Source organism: Vicugna pacos, chromosome 14 (genome assembly GCF_048564905.1).
Source record: "Vicugna pacos chromosome 14, VicPac4, whole genome shotgun sequence".
Classification (NCBI taxonomy): Eukaryota; Metazoa; Chordata; class Mammalia; order Artiodactyla; family Camelidae; genus Vicugna; species Vicugna pacos.
In genome coordinates this window covers 48,755,599-48,776,723 of record NC_133000.1, presented here as the reverse complement: position 1 = coordinate 48,776,723, position 21,125 = coordinate 48,755,599, and the positions used below count along the sequence as shown (strand labels likewise).

Genomic DNA, 21,125 nt, shown 5'->3' with positions numbered 1-21,125 from the left:
ATTGAATCAGAAAAAGTAACAAAACAGCATACTATTCAAGATGTAATTTTTAACTTGATGTAGTATATTTTTATTAAGCAAGTATTTGGAGGTAAACAAAATACAATGTCCTGTGCTGATGACTGTGAGGAAATCAAGAATGAATCAACTATGGACCCTACACACAGAGCTAGAGGGACAAATCAGACATGTAAATCCAAGGGGAGAAAGCAGTCAGGGCCATAATCGAGGTTCAGGTCAAGTACAAGGAAGCTCAAAGGTGAGAAAGCTTGTTTGTAGACGTGGAATCAGAGAAAGCTCTCTGGATGAGGTGCAAGTTGAGCTGGGTCTTAGGGATAAACAGACGTGAACAATTTTAAACAGAGGCAGAGAGAACAGTGTCAGAGTTAAGGCAAGAAAAAGGTTAAAAATATATATATATATATATATATGCCTAATGCAATTCCCCATGCTTTTAAGAAAACTCAGAGTGAAATCACGGTGTGGCTCACCAGCATGTGTAATGCATGAGTGCAAATAGGTGCTGCAGGGCCATCTGACCCCCTTCCATAAAACAGCCTCTTCACAGACGCTATCACTTTATGTCTTATTAGGGGCTTTATTCTTTCAGGCACTTATCACCACAGGACGTATTATATCGTGTTTATTTATTTTCAGTCTCTCCTTTTAACTAGGAAGCAAGTTCTATGAAAGCAGGGATTTTGTTTTGTTCCCAGACTTGGGAATCGTGTCTAGCTCGCCAAAGGCATCTCCACAGGTACTATTTGTGCTTTCAGCCTCATTCGATGTGTTTTAATGATCTGGCGGAGGAAGGACACAGTAAACTGTCCTGGTTTGTGCACACTATGAAGATTGTTTTCTAGGGTGATGAGAATATATTGTTTTCCCTTTCCTTTATTTTCAGTCTCTGTGCATGTGGAACTCTGACATATTATCTCTTCTGCTGGAAGTGCTTCTTTCCCCACCCCACGCTCACCAGCCATCCTTTCCTACTTGGAAACCCACCCCTCTCTCCATCCTTCACACAGTAGCACCAACACCAATGACTACTTCATTGGTGAGTCTTCTGATGATTCAGGTCGAGCTCATCACTTTCTCTCATCTCCATGGCGCTCACACACACTTCTACAACCACTTTTGACAGTGAATTTTAGTGTTTGTGCTTATGGTTCCATCTTTTCCCATGGATGTAAGAGCTCCTGAAGGTCACAGATGGCGCCTTATGCATCTTTGCATCCCCAGCACCTGGCACAATGCCAGCACCCAGCAGGCGCTCCAAAGTGGTGCTGGGTGAACACCAAAGCGGACACAGCCTCTGCAAATGGGCAGAAAAGTGTCATGTGGGCGTCCACTCGAGCAAATGCAAGGGGAAAAATAACCCACACTACCTTTTAGGAATATGTACTTTGAGACACTAGTTGTGGGTCAAGAGGAAAATGACTCAGGCTTAACAGATTTTTGTGACTGAAGATAAAAGCTCAGTGTGTTGCTTTAGCTAAAATGCTGTCCACTAACAGGAAGGGTTCAAGTAACCAACACAGTTTAAAATATAAAATAAGCATAGAAGGGAATTAAGATTTCATTCTTAAACACTTTAACACACTAAGAACATGAAGTTTAGTCACTTCAAAACAAGTACATTTGTTCTCTAATAGTTCCAGAGAAAGGCAAATAAAGTGGAGGGAGCATTTCACATTGATGCCTGGACTCAAATGATCAGGTTCCTTTTGTTTGTTGAGATGAGGGCCAACGGAGAACAAGGCTGTAATCTTAAAAATCATGAAGACCAAGGAGAAGGCACAGGGGGAGTCTGTTGAATTACTGTCAAGTCACAGAACAGGCAACTGGATGAACTAAGACTGGGAACCAAAAAAACAATCAGATACTTTGTGTAGAGAGGGGTAAACTCAGGACCCCTGGAACAGGTCAAAATTATGAATGGTTTTTAAATGGCTTAGAAAAATTCACAGATAAAAATTTTCAGAACAGACATATTCAAGGTGTCTATTTACTGTTTTGAGGTCCCCACCACGAAGCATAATCACAGTCCCTTACTAAGTGCCTGTTGGTGACAGACACGGGCTACTGGACCAGATAAAACTTATGTCTGATAAATAATTAGGTTCTTCTGATGGGTGTGGTGGTTTGTATCTGTGTGAGTGCAAATGTGTTTTAGTAAGAATATTATCTATTTATCTGATCAGCCTTAGATTATTTACATCATTGTGGTTACTAGTTTTGTTTGAATTTCCCTGCTAATTCGCATTTGTCAGACTATTTGCCACTGAGTATCATTTAGTAGTTTTCCACAAGCCCAGGAGTTTCTAAAAAGTAATGTACTTTGCCATAAAGCAAGGGAACTCAGCTGTTATTTCTGTCAAGCAAGGGTCATTGTCTCTAAGGTTCAGAGACAGCCCATCGTGTTTCTATGGGAGTCCTTTCCCCATCCTGTCAGGAGGGCCATTTCGGTGGAGTGGGCAGAGGAGGTTAGTCTCCACGTTCAGTCTGTAGTTGTGGAAGCACAAGGTTGAAGAAGCACAGGTTTCTCTGTGGAAACCCCTTGGTGAGATCACAGATCCTCCTTCACGTGCCCAGAGCATCTGGGAAAGCCTGAGGCTAACCACAAATACTCAGCCTGTCTTGAACAAGTCTCCTTTCAAAAAAGACCGCCTTTGTGTTTCTGCTAATGATGTAACTTGTCTGAAACACCCACCTGTCCAAGGCATCGTGGGAGTTATGTCGCTGGAGCACCGCCCTACCATAATTTTCTTCTCTGCAGAGAAAGAAGAAATTAAGTCCCATGAAAAGGTATCACAGTATTTAGTAAGCATTCAATAAAGGAGACAGGAAAGAGCTCACAATGTTTGGCAAGGTTAATTCATTTTACTTCAAGCATAAAAGCACAACTATGTATTTATTTTAACCAATCACCAGTTGAAAGAGCATGGTGAAAAGAAACAAGTTTAACAGAACAAACGATCATTATTCTAATTTATCCAGAGATGTCCATGTGATTCAATAATGGAATGAGGGTTTGTTTTTTTGTTTCTTCTTTTTTCATCAGTGTGGGAACTCAACAGCCATCTACTTTGTTTATATTAGAAGAGTCCTTTCCGGCAGGAAGGCAAAACATGTTTCTACAAACATGTTTTAAACTTAGTTAAGCCCATTATGTCTGAAAACTTTCACTTGATGGCCTTGATAGTTCTCAACAAAATGTGGGAAAATAAGTAACAATATTTGTGGTTAAGCAGATTGATTGTTCACAAGAGATTTAGCTTATTTTTGAACCATGATATTACATAGTTTGTTCTGTTTGGTCCTTAAAATAACCCTATGAATTATGAAGAGAAGACATTGTCATATTCAATTCACAGATGAGAAAACTGGTGAGGAATTCTGTGGCTTTTCTAAGGTTGAGAGGTTAGCAAGTGACAGGAGTGGGTCTAGCGCCCAGATCCTTTTATTCCAAACTTTTGCTTTTTCTACTGGTCAACCTTGCAATAACCCTTCATACATAAAATCCCAAAGCTATGTTTTTCTTACTTTGTATAGTGGATCTGAACATACAGGCAACTTTAGGAAATGTCAAAACATGTAGCAGAGCCTTTGGCCTTGAACCAAGGCAGAGAGTAAGTATCTGAATCTTTTTCATGTCAACCCAACCCAACCTGAAATACTACATTTCTCCTGGTTCTGCTCCACTCAGAATTACTCAACACTCTGGAACCACTTACAATAAAGCTATAAAAGAACTGCAGTAGATAATTAAAAAGAAAGATGAACAGTGAAACTGAAACAATTCCAGCAAATATACACTCTCAAAGATCCCAGGGGAACTCTTCCATCTCTGTGGTATTCCCCCGCCAAACCTGTGGGAGAGCAGCAGACACCAGACACAACTTTGCCTGAAGAAGAATCATAACATGCAGCCCAGATCTGGACCAGTGGGGGTGGGGGAGGCATCGGAGCCAATTTCCCCTTCATTCAGCAGCTGCCATGCCGTCCAAGCTGGCTTCCCTGGGCCTTTATAGGGAGGTGTGTCTGGCATAAAACCATCACTCCTACCAACTGCAAATTGCCTTCGACGTCTCTATCTCTACACATCTGTGCAAATATTTGCAACCCAAAATTCATGATCCATCTTTGACATCACTCTATACCATGGAAAAGTAGAAATGGCATGTTGGGCTCCAACAGAAGCAGTAATGCTGCTTTATAAAAGGATTGTTGTCTAAGAGTGTTAACTCCAGAACTTAGCGTGAGTCTCCAAATACCCCTCTAGTTCTTTAAAATAAGAACATTCAATAACAGAAGTTAATAGACACTTTTATTTAACAGCTACAAGTATGCTCCTCAAATAACCACGTACGGACAGCTTAGTAGAAGTTTAGGGTAAGTATCCCAGAATGCAGGGCTTCCCAACCTCAGTGCTACTGACATTATGGATTTGATCATTTTTTGTTGTGGGGAGTGTCCTGTGCATTGAAGGATGCTTAGCGGCACTTTTGGTCTCTACCCACTAGATGTCAGAAGCACTCCCCAATTTTGATATCTAAAAAATGTCTCCTGACCTTGCCAAACATCCCCTGGGAGCAAAACTGTCCCTGATTGCGAACCATTGTTGTAATGGAAAGAAAATGCGTCATGTTACTCTCAACTCTACCACTTAGTAACTGTGTGCCACTGGACAAGTTACCTAACTTTTCTGAGCCTCAGATTCCTCTTCTGTAAAATGAGGATGTAATACCTACCTTGTATGATTGTTGTGAGATTTAGCGATGTTTCATATGTAAAGTACCTAATATCTAGCCTGACACATAGGAGGAAATCAAAGAACATATGCATATGTGTATGTGTGTGTGTGTGTGTGTGTGTATAATTTATAATAAATATAGCTGGTCTGGACAACTGTCTGTTGTAAATCTATGTTAGCAATGGGCCATATGCCTGTGATCATAGTTTTCAGATCTTTAAACATAGAGCTCATAGAAGCAATCCTCAAAGCAGACAATTCTTTCTTGGTGGTAAGTGTTTTTCCTTAAAAAGTGATATTGCATTTACCACCTTCCTGTACCTAGAGGTATATAGCCAGTTGGGACTGAAATGAGTTGAGAATTCATCAATTTCACTTGTACATAAGGAAATTTTAGATATTAAATTTGTAAATTGGGAATCATAATTGCATGTGTTTGCTTCAAGTGACATGATCTACGTGCACCAGGAATCTCCCTACCACTGATTAAATCTTACCTTTTTGGAAACGAATGTCATGTTTTCTTTTCAGTTTATCGCATAGGCACCAATGTTTATTCTAGTTATAACAGTGAAACCCTTCTATCTCTCACTAATGACTCACGTTCTCTTAGGTATGTGGATATTAAACATGGTAGAGATATATCTACAAATCTGATGTAACCAATTTATGCTTACTAAGTCTTACCAAAGATTAGGCTGTACAGCAAACTATTTTAGAAGGAATGCATTCACTTTCTAGATGGCTGTTAGCTCCTCAAACAGAGAATGGCTCCTTCTATTCATCCACCCACCCACCCTCTCCACACCCTCTTACCTTTCTTCTTCAGGACGTTTCTTTATCCAGCTGTTATCCTGTAACAAAGCCCTTCTTTTGTTCACCTCATGAAAACCCTGCTGCCTCAATGTGATCCCCTGAGTGGTACCCTTCATATCTATCAACAGAAAAACAAAAAATCGAGAGATGTAGTTGCATGAAGGTGAGTGTGCATTTGTTAACCTGGAAATCTGGAGAGGCGCATCTGATTGGACAGCATCAATCTTCTAGGCTGGCAAGTCCAGTACTGTTTCAAAGGAGGATGTGCTGGCAAGAAAGAACAAACCCCACACCCCATCATCAAAGATAACACATAAAACTGCTCGGGTGCCAACTGAAACTGCCAGTGCACATAGTGAAGCCCTGCCCAGCACCTGGGAATGTAGAACCACAGGCCTAGGAGAAAACAAGGAACGGCTAAGTGGGCTGGCCATTTGCTCAAAAAGAAATATGCCTCGGAAGTACACACAAGACTGTTTTTAAAGTACCTAGTAAATAACAGTCAGTAAGCCCTGGTGCTTTTGGTTATACATAACTTAATTCTCTGATCTCATGGGAGCCAGAAGCACAGGTCACACATACAAGAAAAGGACATTTTTGATGAATTTTTAAAAGAAATCTTTAAATCGTAATTATGTAAATAAAAGCTGTAGAACTCTTACTTTTTCCTAAGCCTAACTTTGACCATGCTAACTAAGACTGTTGTTTCTAAGCATTATCTGTCTATATAAAAGAATCAGGGCCTGTGAATTATTTCCCCAGATTTTTAAGTTTTCTGAACAAAGGAATTATCATCTACATTACCGTTTCCTGTGGGAGATGCTTTTCTCAAGGTGAAATTGGACATGCTGCCTTCCAGTAAGGATCTAAAAGAAAAATGGGGATGGGGCGAACACAACAAAGACTCAACAAAGAATCATCCAGGAACTTGTTCATTGCTAATGTGCATTTTTCAGTGACATTAACAGTCATGTGATCTGGTTTAACAAATATCATGACATAAAGTAACCCCTGAGAACCTGAGAGTTCATCTATTCCAATGTTTGACAGATGCAGAAGCTGAGGCTAGGAGTATTCAGTGTCCCCTGTGTTATAGGACAAGCAATTGGCTGAATCAGGCCATCAATTAATTTATTTATTCAATGAATAAATATGCACCGAGGGCCTCCAGTGTGCCTAGCACAGAGCCAGGAGCTGGAGACTAACAGATGAGTAAGACAAGGGCTTGGTCACATCAACAGGGAGATGGAGACATGGATTCACAGCATAATACACAGAAGGGCTCACTGACTCCTTCTCTGGGGAAGCCAAAGAGAACCCAGGAAACTGATGTGTGATCAGAATGGAAGCAGCCAGAGCATGGAAATCAGAGATCTGGGGAAACAATGCTAATTTTAGGTAATCACTGCATGGGAAAGCCCTAAGATTCTTAGCCGTGACCAACTGCTACCACCAAGCTGCTAAGAGATTGAGGTGATGCTCAGTCCTAGTTTGCCCGGGACTGGTGGTGCTTTCAGGGCTGCATTATGACTTTGAGCCTTAGGAACTTCTGCTTTTGTGGGCTTCTTCCTTCATATACACCCACGCATGCACACCCACAATTAAAAAACAATAGTTTATGACTGTGTTAGTATAAAGATACATGATAATCCAGGCTGGCTGCATTAACACATATTTACTATTATTATAGTCATTTTTTTCTGTGCTGTTAAAAGGAATTAATGTTAGAACCCTTTTATGGGCCCTTACAGGTATCATGGGTCCCAGGCATAGCCTTTTCTGTTTAATGAGTAAGTTGCCCCTGGGTTTCCCTGAATGTGGGACTTTCAGTTTTTAAACTGGAAACATCCTGGGGAAACAGCAATGGCTGGTCACCCTAGGTGAGGTATTATGTTTTTGGCCAAGTCTATCCCACCAGATGGTGTATGGAATGTCAGAGGGGCCCTCCATCTCAAGTCAGAAGCAAGTCCTAGGTCCAGCTTTATGACATCAAAGTTCTGTAATTCAACTACTTAATGTCCCTGTAAAATGGGCTAATGAATCCTGCCATCTTCTTCATAAGGTTGTGATGATCAAATGACTAATGGACACAAAAATCACTTTGTTAAACTGTAAATGCTGTTGGGACTTACGACTGTATCATCAGACAATTTATAGACATAACTTGGGGGTTCTAAAGCCCCCATCTCCCACCCTCTAGTGCAAAAATATCTCCTATAGTGACTTGCTGTGGGATCTGAAGTGGTAAAGATACATTCCCTTGGACCAAGGCATTGAAGATCCCTGGGTTCTTCATTTCGAACGTCAATACTCCTAGAGTTGGTGAGAAGTGGAAGCTGTTGGTGTCCAGAACAAGTCCTGTCTACCAGCCTGGTGCTTGGCACTATGAGCTCACGGCTGGACCTCCTATGGGGAATTGCCCTTAGCTGGTGGGGCTGCCAGTTAAACACCCTCTTCATCCACTAAACCTGCAGCCAGCAACTGACTGACCTGGAATTAAAAGGTGAGTCTCTCTTGCCTCAACGTAGAGCCAGTTCTGCAGGTGACAGGTGCTTCAGCACTCACCATGGGATCAGGCGGACCCTAGACTAGCAGAGAGCGCATCCTCGCTCAGCTCCTTGCCCTGCCTCCCTTCCTGCTTCCCTTTCTCTTTTCTCCTGTGTACATACCCTTAATAAGTCCTACACACCCAAAGTCCTCCCAGGCACTGTTTCCAGGGAACCCAGCCTAAAATGAACAATGAACATAATCAATCATGCATTATCATCACAGAGACCAGCAGCTGTTCACTCTGCTGAGAGTTAAGATTTTAGTGAAACTGGAGAGATCCGCGTGTAAAGCGTGCTATTAACTGACTGTGTCACCTTGGGGATGTTCACCTCCCTTATCTGTAAAATGAGGTGAATTGTGGCTGTTTTGAGGATCAAATTAGATGACATATGTAAAATGTCTAATTATTGCCTGACACACAGTAGGTGCTCAATAATTCTTAACATTATGCTGCTCTCACCTTGGAAGGTGTAAAGCAAAGACGTAGAGGAGGTGTGGTCGGGTGTGGGGAGGACATGGGACAGTCCTGGATTTGGGCCACTGGGCATGCAGGGAGTGTGGGGCAGCCCCTGGCTGGCTGTGTTTGAAGGTGCTAAAACTTTAGCAGAAATAGGAGGGTTCTTAGCTAACCTATTTCCTGTTTCTAAATGGACACTGATAAATTCTTTTCCTGAGCTGGCAAAGACCTAGAGGGTTCCCAGCTGACAGAACTGGGATTCTGAGGTGGTCAGAGTGTTGAATGCGTATCTGGTGACACATGACTGCAAACTCAGTCATGAAACACGCATGAGGCAGGGTAAATGGAGGACAGGCATTCTGCAATTATCTGCCTATTTTTCTCTCACGAAAGACTGAGAGTGCCCTGTGAGCCAGGCCTAAGACCTTCCCGTCTTGATTTCCAGGGTCTAGGACAGAGTAGATACTCCCTAGGTGCTTGTTATGGGCTGAAATGGGTCCCTCCCAAAATTCATATGTTGAAGCTCTAACCACCCCCCCCCCCCGCCCTCCAGTACCTCAGAATGAGACTATATTAGGGGGCAGGGCCTTTAAAGAAGTGATCAAGTTAAAATGAAGCCATTCAGGCGAAGCCTAGTCCAATCTGTCCAATGTCCTTATAAAATGAGGAATTTGAACACACAAAGAGATACCAGGGATGTGTCCACACAGAGAAAAAGCCATGAGAGGACACAGAGAGAAAGAAGGTGGCCGTCTGCAAGCCAGGAAGAGGAGCTTCAGGAGAAACCAAGCCTGATGAGAACCTGATCTCAGATTTCCAGCCTCCGGAATGGTGAGACAACAGACTTCTGTTGTTGAAGTCTGTTATGGCAGCCCTAGCAAACAAATAGAGTACTTACGCTAAGAGTGATTAAAACATTTCTAAAACAGCTAGGGCATTCAAAGAGCTTTGTGCTGCCCTGTCTCTGACCTGTGCCCTTTGCATCCTTACTGGCCCTACTGCACAGGGCAATTGTCAACAGCAATAGCACCTGCTGTCAACAAGGTATCTCACAGGCATCTCCTCATCCTCACATAAACCCTGCATCGCAGCTGTAATTACCTCCACCTCCCAGATAGGACAACTGAAGCTCAGGGAGAGTGTGTAACCTGCTGAAGGTGATAATAAGCAGCCTCTGGCTTTTAAACATAGCCAACTCCTTCCTCAGCAAGCAGCAATAATGCTCAGCATGAGTCATTATAAGACAGGACCGGTACCCTGGTATTAGAGTGAGAGAGGGAAGGTACACAGCAGGGCTCATCTGACGCTTGACCTCTTATGCTATGGAAGTCCCATGAGCTCTGCCCCAGTGCCCCGCAGCAGGAGAACCAGGGCCTCAAGGAATCATTCCAGCAGACAAACTCTCACAGAACAGCCTTCTCTGTGTATTCCCTAATATTCTCTTGCCTATAAACATATGTCCACACAAATACGTGTACATGAATGGTTATAGCAGCATTATTCAAAATAGCCCCAAAGTGGAAACAACTCAATGTCAATCAGCAGATGAATGGAACATGACATGGTACACCCATTTAATGGAATATTACTTGGCAGTAGAAAGGAATGGAGTATTGATACATATTATGACATGAATGAAGCATGAAACATGTTAAATAAAAGAGGCCAGACATAAAAGATGACATATTTATGATTCTATATGGATGTTGTTTTTAGATTTTCCTTAGGATCCTATCCATATCCCACTTAATTCTCCCTGCAAGCCAGGCTTGGGCTGCCCCTTTAAGCTCTGCTGGGTAAGGAGGAACGTTCAGACAATGATAATTCCTTAGACGAGTTTATATTAATGTATAATGTATCTCATTTCATTTCCACAGCAATGTTCTAAGAGTAATAAATCCCTAGTCAGCAGAGGCAGGGGCAGAGACTTGGCTTGAGTAGCTGGTGAGTGGCAAAGTTGGGACCCCACCTGTGGCTTTCTAGCTCAAAGCTCATCACCTTTTCCTTTTTACCAGGGACTCCTAGGTCATCAGCACTTCCTGCAGTTGTAGAGAGAAAAGCAGGTATCTCCTCTTCACCTTATATTTAGGACTGGCTCTAATCAGATCCAACATTCTGCTAAAGGGTCTGATATCTTCATGCCTTTGGTAGCCAGGCATTCTCCAGAAGGCCTAGTTCAATGGAATCAAGTGAGATAAGACATCCAAACAAGCTCAGGGCCCTTACAGTTGTCTTCCTGCCAATGACTAGCCTCAGGTATCCTATAAACATCTCACTGGCTCCAGCCCAGAGTCTCTGGGATACTTTCTAGGAATAGTTTCCAATGAACTCACTTGCTTTCTCTGGGACACCCCAGTTTCATCTGTTCCCTCTTTCATGAGAGTCTCTGGGAAGAATCAGGCCTTTTGTGCTTCACCTTTCCTGTCTTTGAAACTAGGCTGCCAGGGGGGTAGGAGCTGCCATCTTGGCACCGTGGATTAACCACAGAACTAAAGTCACACACTAGGAGTGGCAGAGCGGGAAGTCAGAAGGGGCCTGGTTCCTCATAGAATTCGCAGACAGCCCTGGATTATCTATCTCTTAACTTCTTGAAAGAGAAAAATAAACCTCCTAGTTTGTTCAGGAGGTTGCTTTTTCATACTTTTGTTACTCAAGCTTAATGCTCTTCCTCCCTGTTACAAGACCATCAAGGAGCATATAGAAGGTCTAAAAGTCCATGGTGGTCTACAAAGGATAAGATGTTAGTGACTGTTTTATTAGTAAAATGCCATTCTTGTAATGTGTTCAATGTTCCTAGTAAGAACGATCACGTTTAGTTCCTACCACTGCTTCAGATTGTGCCACGTGCTTTGTGCACACTGTCTTATTTAATCCTTCGGGATGAGTACTATAATCTCTAAGAATAGGAACCCAAAATTCAGAGAGGTTAAATAACGTGGCCAAGGTCACACAGGAAACAACAGCCAGGAACCTTAAATAGGTCTACATGACCACAACACTAGGGCATTTTTCAGCACATGATACTATATGTTGCTTAAAGTACCATGTGATACAGCCAACACCAGACACGTAGGGAAATGCCCTGGAGCGCCAAAAGGTGGAAGATAATGCCAGAGTAGCTGGGAGGAGCAGCAGCAGTAATGAACAGCTGCTCCATCACCCTTGGACATCTCAGCCTTGAGCCTCATCCCTCCCGTGGCCACACTGAAGCCATGAGTGGCCTGGCACTATTCCTTTCTGGACTCCTTCTCTGAATCTTCTCTCCCTACTAGATGGCTTGATAATATTTTATACTCTTCCCAAGCTCCATATTGTACTTTGACATAAAGTAAATGAGACAGGAATACATAACGTATTCTATTTTTAAATGATTTTAGTTGAATAAATATCCAGTTTTTTATGAAAATGACTAACATTGTGGGAAAATAAAATTCTTTTCATCAAATCTACATGCTTTTCTTACAAATCCTGCACAACCTCCCTCAGCGCCATCTACTCTTTTTTTCCCTTAGGACCCACTGGGCATGTCACCCTAACCATTTCCTTATGTCAGCCCATTTTGTGGCCCCAGAACCATATCTAGAAGCTCCAATCTAAAGCATTTAAGTTGCAAGCCCTTATCTCTAATTCTGCAGAAATTTTATTGCAATGGAACACTTTCCATGTTGACCAGACTATAAAGCAACAGTTTTATATATGAATATTTTCTGTACCGTTATTAAAAATGGATCAAGAACATGCATCCCTGTGAATAATGCTTTTGCTAAGAAATATCCTTTTTAGAGTGGATTAGTGGATTAAAAACCTTTCAAATTGATAATGCCAAGGAATACATGCAGCAAAATCTTATTTTCATGTTATTTTTTACAGAAATTACTTATTTCAGGGATTGAGGTTATCCTGAGTTTCAAATCCATTCAACACCTAAATAGTGATACTTCAATAGCCTCAATTCAGCCAGTTAGATTTATTTCTAACTGCTGTCCTTCAGTTTCATCCCAATTAAGTTTTTAACATCTCATGAGAAAGATGAAACTCTCATCTTGGCTCCTCAAAAACTGTTACCAGTACATATGCCTAAAAATGGCAGACACCAGAAACTGCATCCTAAATGTGGAATGTTATGGGAAAAGACGCGTGAAAAGATGTGTCTATTACGCTGGGAACTACAAAAACCTTTCCCTTTAAAGCGCCAAGCATGAGTTGGAAACTCTGATGTAAAATCATGACGTCAAAGTCAATAAGGATAGAAGAAAAAAAATACTTTTCAATTTTTGGCCCCTCTTTCATTTCCTCTTTGTGACCGAACATTAGAAACAGCTAGTTTTTACCCAATACCTACAGCCTCTGCCCGAAGACATCTATCTTTAGGTTTTAGATGAAATTACTCTTCTTAAATTCTGAATCACAAAACCAATCAAGTGTCATAGTTTCCTTTGGATACATTTGAAATGATCAAATATCCCCTATTTCCAAAACTTGTCTCTTTCAGGTGCTCTTCATCTCCCTATGGTCTTTCTCAATTTCTCTTTAAATAATAAAACTTCCCTGAGAAGAAAAGAGAGAAAAAAAAACAAACAGCAAAAAAGAATTCACTGCTGGTATTTGGTCATGTGATGGTATCAGCTATATTGAGCTTAGGTTTTATATGTATTATCTCATTTAAGACCCACATAATGCTTTAAGGTTGATACCATGTCCTCATTCTTCACCTAAGTGAAACTTTATGACACATGGTTTCAACGAAGTCAGTCTTTTTGCAGAAGGTAGGGCAGGAGCTGGAAATGTGGGCAGTGGGAGAAACTAGTTCTTTCTGGAAAGAGGTTTTAGGATGAGTAGTTTGCCTGAGGCTATAAAGTTAGTGCACAGTTGGGATTCCAACATAAATCAGCCTGACACCAAAGTTCCTGTCCCTGAAGTCCTGGAAACAAAACAGGGCCAATATGTAGAAAGTGAAAAGGTTAAAAGGTTAAAAGAAAAGGTGAGAAGAATGACATCTCCTTTGCAATACAGATCCACAATGAACGTCAACTAACAGTGAGACTCGGAGCATTCTGTCTTTGATATTCCAACATATCATGAGATCAGCATAGAGTGAAGTTGGATATTTCAATGGTTCCAAAATCTCCCAATTTATCAAGCTTCTAATATACTTACGTAAATTGATATCTTTATGGAAAACACCAAATGTGAATAGTTGCCTATAGTGATAGAAAGTATAAAAAACAAATGTAAAATAAAGAAATAAATACAAAACCATAAGTAAAACAAAAAGACTACCTACAGAATGGGAAGAAATTTTTGCAAATGAAACTGACAAAGGCTTTGTCTCCAGAATATATAAGCAGCTCATACAACTTATTAAGAAACAACCAAACAACCCAATCCAAAGATGGGCAAAAGACCTAAACAAGCAATTCTCCAAGGAAGACATACAAATGATCAAAAGGCACATGAAAAAATGCTCAATATCACTAATTATCAGAGAAATGCAAATCAAAACTACAATGAGGTATCACCTCACACCAGTCACAATGGCCGTCATTCAAAAATCCAAAAATGACAAAGGCTGTGGAGAAAGGGGAACCCTCCTACACTGCTGGTGGGAATGCAGTTTGGTGCAGCCACTGTGGAGATTCCTCAAAAGACTAGGAATAGACTTACCATATGACCCAGGAATCCCACTCCTGGGCTTGTATCCAGAATGAACCCTACTTCAGGATGACACCTGCACCCCAATGTTCATAGCAGCACTATTTACAATAGCCAAGACATGGAAACAGCCAAATGCCCATCAACAGATGAGTGGATAAAGAAGAAGTGCTATATTTATACAATGGAGTACTATTCAGCCATAAAAACTGACAACATAATGCCATTTGCAGCAACATGGATGCTCCTGGAGAATGTCATTTTAAGTGAAGTAAGCCAGAAAGAGAAAGAAAAATACCATATGAGATCACTCATATGTGGAATCTAAAAAACAAAAACAAAAAAACAAAGCATAATACAAAACAGAAATAGACTCATAGACATAGACTACAAACATGTGGTTGCCCAGGGGGTGGAGGGTGGGAAGGGATAGACGGGATTTTAAATTTTAGAATAGATAAACAAGATTATACTGTAAAGCACAGGGAAATATACACAAGATCTTATAGTAGCTCACAGAGAAAAAAATGTGACAATGAATATATATATGTTCATGTATAACTGAAAAATTGTGCTCTACACTGGAATTTGACACAACACTGTAAAATGATTATAAATCAATAAAAATGTTAAAAAAAAAATCCAAGCCTTGTTAACAAGACTTATAATTCCACACCCTCCAGCCTCACTCTCCTCCCCTCCCTATTCCTCACTCAAACTTTAGCTTCAGCTATACTCAGTCATTCCAGTTCCTTTTTTAAAAACATTTTTTATTGAGTTATAGTCATTTTACAATGTTGTGTCAAATTCCAGTGTAGAGCACAATTTTTTCCAATTCCTGAGGGCTCTATCCTTCTCATCACCTTTAGGCTGTTGCTCACTTTATGTTTTATGCCTAAATCACTCTTCTTTCTGAGCCTCTCCTCATCCTTACTCTCCTTTCAGGAAAGACTCGTATTCATTGTTCAGGTCATACATTACGTATCCTCTGGATGCATTCAGTGACACCACTGCATCGTGTTCCCACCTCCCACCTCCAGCCTAAGTTATAGGCCCTGTAAGTGTTCAAATAGCAAAGAGTGCCTCTCTCTAACATTACCATTAGACTGTCTGTTTGTGTGGCTGAACAGTTTTCCTCCACCCCCAACACACACTCACACATACACACATACATGCTGTAAATCTTGAGGGCTGTAACCAAGACTGTCTTCTTTATAGTTGTATTTCCAAATATTATTATTGTATCTGGCACATAATCCATTCTAAAGGAATATTTGTTGGACAAATGAGATTAATAAATATTTACATATTTACCTCTAATTTAAAAATATTTTATTGTTACATGGATACGCTAATCCATATGGATTTACTTTGGTAATGCAGAATCCCTTTCCTATTGATAAGATTTTTCATTTGTCACATATAAAATTCTTATTATATTCTAGAATGTGTTTCATGGCTGTCTGTTCTGTTCCAGAAATCTGCCTTTAGTTTCTTGCAATAGATACAATCTATTTTAGTTATTATCTTTTTATAACACATTTTAATATCTGATGCAAGCACCCCTCATTAATTTCCCTTGTAGAAATCCTATCAGCTATTCTCACTTATTCATTTCTTTAAGATAAACTTTAAAATTATTTTCTCTGGCTTCAAAACAAATATTCTAATGGAATTTGACGGGGATTGCATGAATCCTACAAAATGGTTTTGGAAGAGCTGACATTTATGACATTCAGTCTGTCCATCCAGGTATAGTATTCAAAGAAACCTTTACTCAACAAAGTCTTTGCATCTTGCAGTAAATTTTGGCGATTTTCTTAATCTAGGTCCTGCATTTTTCTTGTGGAAATTTTGTTTCTAGATGTTTTACATCTCTCTTTGCTACTGTGAAAGAAATACTAATATATGTCATATATGTTATTATACATATATATGTACAAGTCAGTAAGGATCCTGAATTTTCTTTTTATTTGCTGGTGCTGTGCGCTAAGTATAATCACACATGTTACACCTGGTTCAAGTAGGGGTCATAAGTAAAGCCAAGTCAATCTGGATGCCAGCCTCCTACAGTTTTCTCTATACGGATTCCTTTCAAATGTTTTTCTCATGACAAAAGAGAGAACACTGGGAAGGAGCAGGGAAGAGGGTAAGGTAGTAAGGGGTTGCAGTTTTCTGCAAAATATTCTAAATTAGCTCTCGATGCAGATGTGCACTGTGCTTATCCTGTGGCTTCTGTGCATTTTGGGGAGCACCACCAGTGTCCTGGCATGTGTATATTCTAGTTAAGCAAGCATGGTCTATGGAGTTCATGTGTTTCTCCCACAAGTTTCCATACAAAGGAGACAATCACATTTTAGGCCAGGGAAACTTGGGTGTAGAAAAACAGAAAAAGATTATTTAGGTGCTTAGTGCTCTCAAGTATACAATTATAATAAGTATCCAGTTGTCATTTAATAGATAGCTATAAAAAGCACTCTTCCAATTAATAATCACAATGAAAGGATGACTCATGTCCTTAAAAAGTTTAGCAACTGACATAAAATGCAAATCTAATCAATGCAGCTGTCATTTGACAAAGCATCCATTTGAGGAAAGGCCTTTCCCAGATTCTAAAATGACATGGATTTTTACAATGGTAAACTAGAAATACTTCAGAAATACATCTGATAAAGTCTTGTGCTTCAAAAGTGAACTTCGAGCAACTGCAGACAAGTACACAGTAATTAATCCATAACACCCTCATTTCAAAGTTCTCAGCAAGAGAAAAGGGAAAATGGTCAACAAATAACCTAGAAGCAGGTTAATGTCAGAAGACAAGCTGTGTGGGACCAATAGAGATTTCCCCTGGACTGTTGGCCAAGGATTCTATTACCCCCACGTTAAAGAATGCATGGAGTTAACGCCCAAATCATAGGGACGCTATCAGTTAAATCATGTTTGTTTAAGTTGACTGCTTAGTGAATTATATGCAGTTCATTCCACAATCTGAGTTCAGCCATTCAAAACATCTCCTCTTTGTCTTGTTTACAAAGTCCCCAGAAAAATGAATCTCTCGGCTATTTTTGTCAAAATTCCAGTGGTTGGAAAAGACAGCCAGGTAAGCAGCACCTACCTATAGACTGGGCGCCGAGTTAAGGATGCCCCTGACTGACTGCATCACAACCTACAAGCTACACACACATACCACACTGTCTTCCTCCACAGGGGCTGACCGCTCCTGAGATGAAATCCCAGGACTATAATAATAAACAAGACTGACCCCACAAACCGCAAATTTAAAATGTCTCTCACCAAGTCATAGTCATGCCATACTAACTGTAGTAACGTTCTCAGACATTACTGGATGAGCAAATTCTTATTTCCAGATCATTTCTAGTTCTTTTATAAAGCCAGAGGAAAACTCATTCACTGCTACCACGTATTTTATGTGACAGAAATTTGAAAAATCATTGAGAAAATTCAGTAAGATAAAAATCAAATGATCTGAATTCTGATTCTGTTAACCATGCTCCTGGCAAGTTGCTTAACATTTATATGCTGTATCGTCCTTATCCAGAAAACTCATGAGTTAGACTAGATAAGCCTGTGCTCCATTTCAACTGAAAAGTTATGTTAATTGGTTCTAAAATTTACATGAAGCTAAAATTTTAATAAAAATTCTAGCTTTTTATCTGCATTCTCTGCCTAACCTGACATTTAGAATCAACCAAAAGTTCTACTAAAAGTTTTACTGATGTCATATCTCAGTTTTCTCAAATTGATTTTCCCAAAACTTTATACCTGACTACAGCAAATATCAGAAAGACCATATCTGCATTATAAACTATGGAAGAGAAAGGCAGTTTTAAATCTGATCACATTTCATGACAAGTAAAATTATAATCTGCAAATGCTGTACGTTAGCTTTCTGATTACTATAAATGTTTGAAAGCCACGATATTGTAAGATTCTTCAGTAACCTCTGGGAACTGAACTCTAAATTCCTCTGAGAAGGCATGTGACATATTCAGCAATGGGAAGCAATGAAAGCTCTAGAATTTAAGGCAGAGCCAGGTATGCTGTGGTTAGCGCCCTTACGGAGGACAGAGAGCAGCTCGTTGCAAACTGTGAGTCGCCCCTGGGTTCGATTCCCACAGCTCTGCATCTCAGGTAGAAATGGTGGAGCGAAACACACAGGTCAGACAAGTCAGCTTAGCTTTGAATTATAAAGGAAAGCCTGGTTAAAATAACTTTTCTATTCTTATCAAAGGGCTTCCAAAACTGGTTTTTCAGGACTAGAATATGAATAGAGGCTGAAAAGTGCCCCTATATAGATTAATTAGGTTAGAACTCAGGCTATAACATAGAGAAGACGGCCAAATGCACAGGAAGCCCTGTGGGAAACTGCACACCCCCAGTTAACCCAACCCTGCTTTATTCCTCGGTACATTCATGCAAGAAATGTAATTTTCTTATTTGGGGAAGATAGGGTGCACACAGACCAGTGGCTCGCAATGTTTTCAGCTATCAAGAAATACGAATATAACTTCTTATCTATAAAACAATGAGTTCACTATTTTAGTAAATGCATCATCTGTGAAAACAGGGAGTTCCTTTTAAAAAAAAAAGAAAGTTTAATAATCACTCAAGAAAAAAGGCCAGTGGATGCTGGTCCCTTGTCTTAAAGAATTACTATCTTTATGTGTGACAGGATTCACCAGCTGACAGCTCCCACAAGGAAACTCATATCTCTGCTGCCCGGAAATGCGTAAAATTGCGAAGTTAAAAGCAATGCCATCTAAAACCACAACAAGGAGCAGCAGAGCTGTGGAGGAGAATAGCTTGTTAAAATTTAACTGGAAAAAAGACAAAGTGAGGAGAGTAAGTTCTAACTTTAATCATTTGCAAAGAAAACAGGGGAAGTTATGCAAGTAAAGCCAATGAATTTATGTTTGCAAATATAATTCAACTTACCTCTCTTGAGCAGAACCCCAGGACTTTTTGTCTAAACAGCCAGCAGTGATTCCCCAGGTGGATCTGGCTGAGACTAATGGGCACCTGGAGTTTACTGAGTGCAGTTTCCACCTCCACCTGCCTGTGCTAATGAGCAGATCAGAGCCTTCTCCCTCAGTGGCTGAGTCACTCAGGGAAGGGGTGGTGGTGTGAAAGAGGGTGTCACCTTGTATAAATACCAATTCAATTAAAACAGCTCACTTATAGACCTGCTGTCTTTGTTTGGCAAATTCTTCATATAATTTTTGGCCTTGTTAGACCAAAAATATGTAGTCCTGTTATCACTCTTTCAATTAATATCAACAATTTGCACAACTCTGTCACTGACAAGGTGCCACGGTGTCCAACCTATTTTGGATTCTCTTTTAAAAAAAAACAAACAACAAAACAAAAAACTTAAGGCAGGAGGAATCTCTGTCTGCCCACGGTGCCTGGAAGGCTGGGGCACAGATACACACTCAGGAAATGCACTGCTAGGAGGAATTAAGATCCTTTAGGAGAGAAAAGTCCTCTGGAACCCCGAGATCAGGAAATATGAGTGGAATCTATTACACAAATTCTACACATGGAATTTTGGTAAAACCATCAAAGGAAAAATACATCCCAAAAGATAAGAACTCTGATCCTTTTATGATTTCACCACATATGAAAATGTGAAAAAGATGCTAGAAACTTCTTTCACATCTGAGGGCAGCAATAGACTCCAAACACCTGCTTCTGAGAAGGAAGGAACAGTGCAGATGGGAGCTCCCATTAAAGGTTCTGCAATGCACCTTCCTGAACAGCCAGGGAGACTTTAAAGAAGCTTAGCAAATCTGGAACAATTGCTAAGAGCAGCTAGTCATTAGAATTTCCTCATCTTTATTCATCTGTCACACCAATAATTATCCAAACCCTCCCAGTTTCAAGACAGCTCCTGAAAATCACAGTCCAGCTGAGCTATAGTCACAATAGTGACTTAAGATATAGAAACGTTCAGATTGAAAGGCACAGACAATTGCAGTAAACAATCATTATGATCGGGGACAGCCCTTCCTTAATGTGCCCTTATTCTGGGCTGAGGAATTTGCAAATTTAAAATGAAAAACTTTCCTTAAAAGTTATATATATATATATATATATATATATACACATACATGTACAAATATTCATGTTTATTCACCCTTTCATAGAATTTTGTATGTGCAAAATATTGTAGAAATGTTTGAAATTTCTGTGATATCCATATATGTTGGTTGGATTGAGGTCGGATATTAATACTGCTATTGAGAAAGTTAAAAAACCAAGATGTGACTTGACTCAACTCAAACAGTAAATATATTAGAAGTATATTTAGTATCAGCATTTATTTAGCCAAAGGAAGGGCTAAAACACTTTCAGAGCCAACTTGTAGGGGCAAATAGTAACTTATTATCAATGCTTAAATGTATGTTTTTAGCCTTCATAAAATATAGAACAAGAAAATTTTTTTTAAATTTTGAGCTTCCAAGCATTTCTCCATGTAATTGAGGGTTTCTCTTATTTTACATACCAGGAACTCTTACATTTAAGCCACATCAGCATCTTTCCACTTACAACAAAATTTTTGACCCCAAAAAGAGCTAACTCAAAACACAGGCAAAATTCAAACTGCCTCACTGCTGAGACATTCAGCCAAAAGACTGCTGAAAATTAAGAATCTCAAAGTTCGAAGAGGTCAATCAAGTATGTGCACGGGGTGGAGGTGGCCGAATAGGTTTGGCCTTGAACTGGGAATCCCTGGGCATACTGAGAATAACTTGGCTTCACCACGCCTATTTCACTGTGAGGGTCAGAGTTCTTGAGGTCTCTATAGAAGGTAAGCTCCTAGGCTGGGACGACAAATGTTTTGTCTCGGGTGCCAGTGCCAATTGCTCTGCA

The 21,125-nt window shown here is 40.2% G+C and overlaps 1 protein-coding gene across 8 annotated transcripts in view; it reads right to left on the bottom strand.

Moving 5' to 3' along the window:
* The window catches only part of SCEL (sciellin), a 97,717-nt gene extending 78,379 nt beyond the window's left edge, over nucleotides 1-19,338 (bottom strand). For 7 of the 8 annotated variants that reach the window (XM_072976373.1, XM_072976378.1, XM_072976375.1 and 4 more), the window contains exons 1-4: nucleotides 19,188-19,338; nucleotides 6,377-6,438; nucleotides 5,573-5,690; nucleotides 2,714-2,773 (exon numbers count right to left, since the gene is read on the bottom strand). In XM_072976373.1, coding sequence (XP_072832474.1) covers nucleotides 2,714-2,773; nucleotides 5,573-5,690; nucleotides 6,377-6,419 — 221 coding nt within the window. In that variant the 5' untranslated portion in view covers nucleotides 6,420-6,438; nucleotides 19,188-19,338. The remainder of the gene's footprint in view (nucleotides 1-2,713; nucleotides 2,774-5,572; nucleotides 5,691-6,376; nucleotides 6,439-19,187) is intronic. The other variant, XM_072976376.1, reaches the window with a different exon arrangement.
* Nucleotides 19,339-21,125: the final 1,787 nt, after the last annotated feature.